The following is a 2,211-nucleotide window of genomic DNA, read 5'->3' as shown; positions in this document are numbered from 1 at the left end:
CGCCGCTCTCCCGCACCGCCAGGTCGGGATGCGGGAGAGTCCGTCCCACCGCCCCCCTCCTCCGCCGAGCGCTGCGGACCGGCCGCCGCGGCCCCCCCCCCCCCCCCCCCCCCCGCGAGTGGTAGGAGCCGCCCGGGGCCGCGCTCCCGCCCCCCGGACCCGCCCGGCGCCGCGGGCCGAGCGCGCACCCCGCACTCACACCCCGCACTCACCTTCCACCCACAGCTCCTCCACGTTGGTCTCCAGGTTGGCCGCCCTTAATCCCACAGCGAAAGCCCCAAAGATCAGGAGGCCGACCACCAAAAACTTCCCGCAGTTTTTCTGAATGTAACAGCCCAGTTTAAACAACAGTCTCTGAAACTTTGCTCGCAGCCACAGCGGCGCTTTCCGTCCCGTCGCCTTCCCCTGCAAGGCAAGAAGAGGTCAGTGGTTGGGGTGGGCTGCGGCAGCCGCCAGAAGTGTGTGTGGGGGGGAGCACCCCCAGCCCTCCCACGAGCGGGACGGCTCGTGCCCCTCGGGGCGCGGTCCCCGGGATGAAGGATGGATGGAGCGCAGCGGATCGGCTCAAGCAGGCATCCTTCCAGCAGGGCCCTCTGCCCCACAGCCCTGCCGAGCACACGCGTAGGGACGAGGTGTACCTGCTGGCAGCCATCCTTACCCCACGCAGACGCGTGGGGTTGGGTGTGACAACCCCCGCTTCAGACCCCCGGGCCCTACCCTGTGCTGCCCACCACCACGCTCTCCCCGTGCCCGAGGCACCGCCAGCAGCTCAGGCTGCAGAGCATTGTCGCTGGCGGGACCCGTGGCTCCAGGGCAGAAGGAACCACTTCCGATGAACTTCTACAGCCACAAGAAAGAAAAATCCCCTTTCCTGTTCTCCTTAGACCCCAGAACGGCTGGGGTGGGGGGAGGAGGGAATTGTGTGACAGACTGCTAGTGGGTAGCAGTGGCCGTTTCCCCCACTCCCAGTTCCTAGCAGGGATTTTGGTGCTAAGGCAGGACCCACGTGGTGAGCAGCGCTGTAAGATCTGCAGTAATTCATTTCCATAGAGTTTGGAGACGCTGTGTGATCTGAATTAGGAAGTAGAGCAGCCATCTGTAAGTTACGACAATATTTGTGAACGGAAGAGGGCAGCCACATGGATTTTTTTTTTTCCTCCTCCTTTCCCTCTTCTTACAAAGCCTAGAAATCCGCTCCCTGAAGTGAAACCATCCCCGCAGCAAGGCAGCTTTCGGAGGTTGTTTACTTTGAACATTTTTTTGGCCGGCGGAGATTGGCGGACGGGGCCGTCCCCCCGCCCCGCCCGGGCCGGCACCTCAGCCCTCCGCGGGGACCGGCGCGGCAGGGTTAAGGTGGCAATTTGTTTACGGCCCCCGCTCCCCCTCCGACCGCCGGGCAGGGGAGAAAACCGCCGCCTCCTCTGCTCGGGGACCCCCCTCTCCGAAGGCAAGTCGCCGTGTCAGCGCTCGGCGGAAAACTTCACAAAAGCCCAACTGCTGCCAAGAAACCGGCCGGCCGGGAGCGAGCGTTGCCGAGGTCGCAGGGAGCTACGAGGGGCTGGAGAGGCGGAAAGGAAGCAGAGAGGGAGAGGGGGAGCGGGAGAGCGAGCCTGGGGCTAGCCATGGGGAGGCCGGGAGCGAGCCGAGGCTGTCTCGGGAAGTTTAGCAGGAGAAGTGCTCCGCAGCGCAGGTACGCACCAGGGCAGGCACAGGCGAGCAGGGAGAGAAGGAGGGCACTCTCTCCCGCACTGAAGAGTCACAGACGTCCCTCTCTTTTTCCCAGCATTTTATTGGTGGCCGTTTCGTTTCCATCTCCTCCTTCCACCCCCGCGAGAAAACACACCACCCCCCTCCTCCTCCTCCTCCCCCGCCGAAAAAGCAGCGCTAGCACTAGCCTGTATCTCTGGAGGAAAAAAAAAAAAAGAGGGAGAGATTGAATGCACCTTTGAAATCTGCTCCAAGGCGAACGCCGCATCGCAGTAGCTTGGCCGCTGCAGATACTCCCGGTCGGGCGCCGCGGCGCGCCGGTTCCCTCCGGTCCTTCGCCGCCTCCCGCCGCCGCCGCTCCTCGCCGCCCGGCCGGGGTGGCCTCCGCCGCCCGCGCCGCCGCTGGTCTCCGGCTCCGACGCGTTACCGGCCGAGGCCATGTTGCCGCCGCCGGAGGGACGGGGGAGCTGCCGCCGGCGCTGCCGCGGCGGGGCCCGGGGCGCG

General features: G+C 65.4%; 1 protein-coding gene across 1 annotated transcript; it reads right to left on the bottom strand.

Moving 5' to 3' along the window:
* Positions 1–192: 192 nt before the first annotated feature.
* On the bottom strand, positions 193–2,191 carry LOC113979476 (protein patched homolog 1-like). Its single transcript, XM_027706859.1, has 2 exons — positions 1,944–2,191; positions 193–405 (listed from the first exon to the last, which is right to left on the bottom strand). The coding sequence occupies exons 1-2, from the start codon at positions 2,145–2,147 to the stop codon at positions 196–198; spliced, it is 414 nt and encodes a 137-aa protein (XP_027562660.1). The 5' UTR covers positions 2,148–2,191; the 3' UTR covers positions 193–195.
* Positions 2,192–2,211: the final 20 nt, after the last annotated feature.

Source organism: Neopelma chrysocephalum, unplaced genomic scaffold (genome assembly GCF_003984885.1).
Source record: "Neopelma chrysocephalum unplaced genomic scaffold, ASM398488v2 Primary Assembly neopelma1_81105, whole genome shotgun sequence".
Classification (NCBI taxonomy): domain Eukaryota; kingdom Metazoa; phylum Chordata; class Aves; order Passeriformes; family Pipridae; genus Neopelma; species Neopelma chrysocephalum.
The sequence above is the reverse complement of the archived record's forward strand: the minus strand, read 5'-3'. Positions and strand labels throughout refer to the sequence as shown.

Bases quoted from the DNA above. Each gene is read 5' to 3' on its own strand.
- LOC113979476 (XM_027706859.1), bottom strand. From the start codon at position 2,147: ATGGCCTCGGCCGGTAACGCGTCGGAGCCGGAGACCAGCGGCGGCGCG. The intron at 406-1,943 runs GTGCATTCAATC...CTTGCCTTGCAG, and splicing joins CCTTGGAGCAGATTTCAAAG to GGGAAGGCGACGGGACGGAA.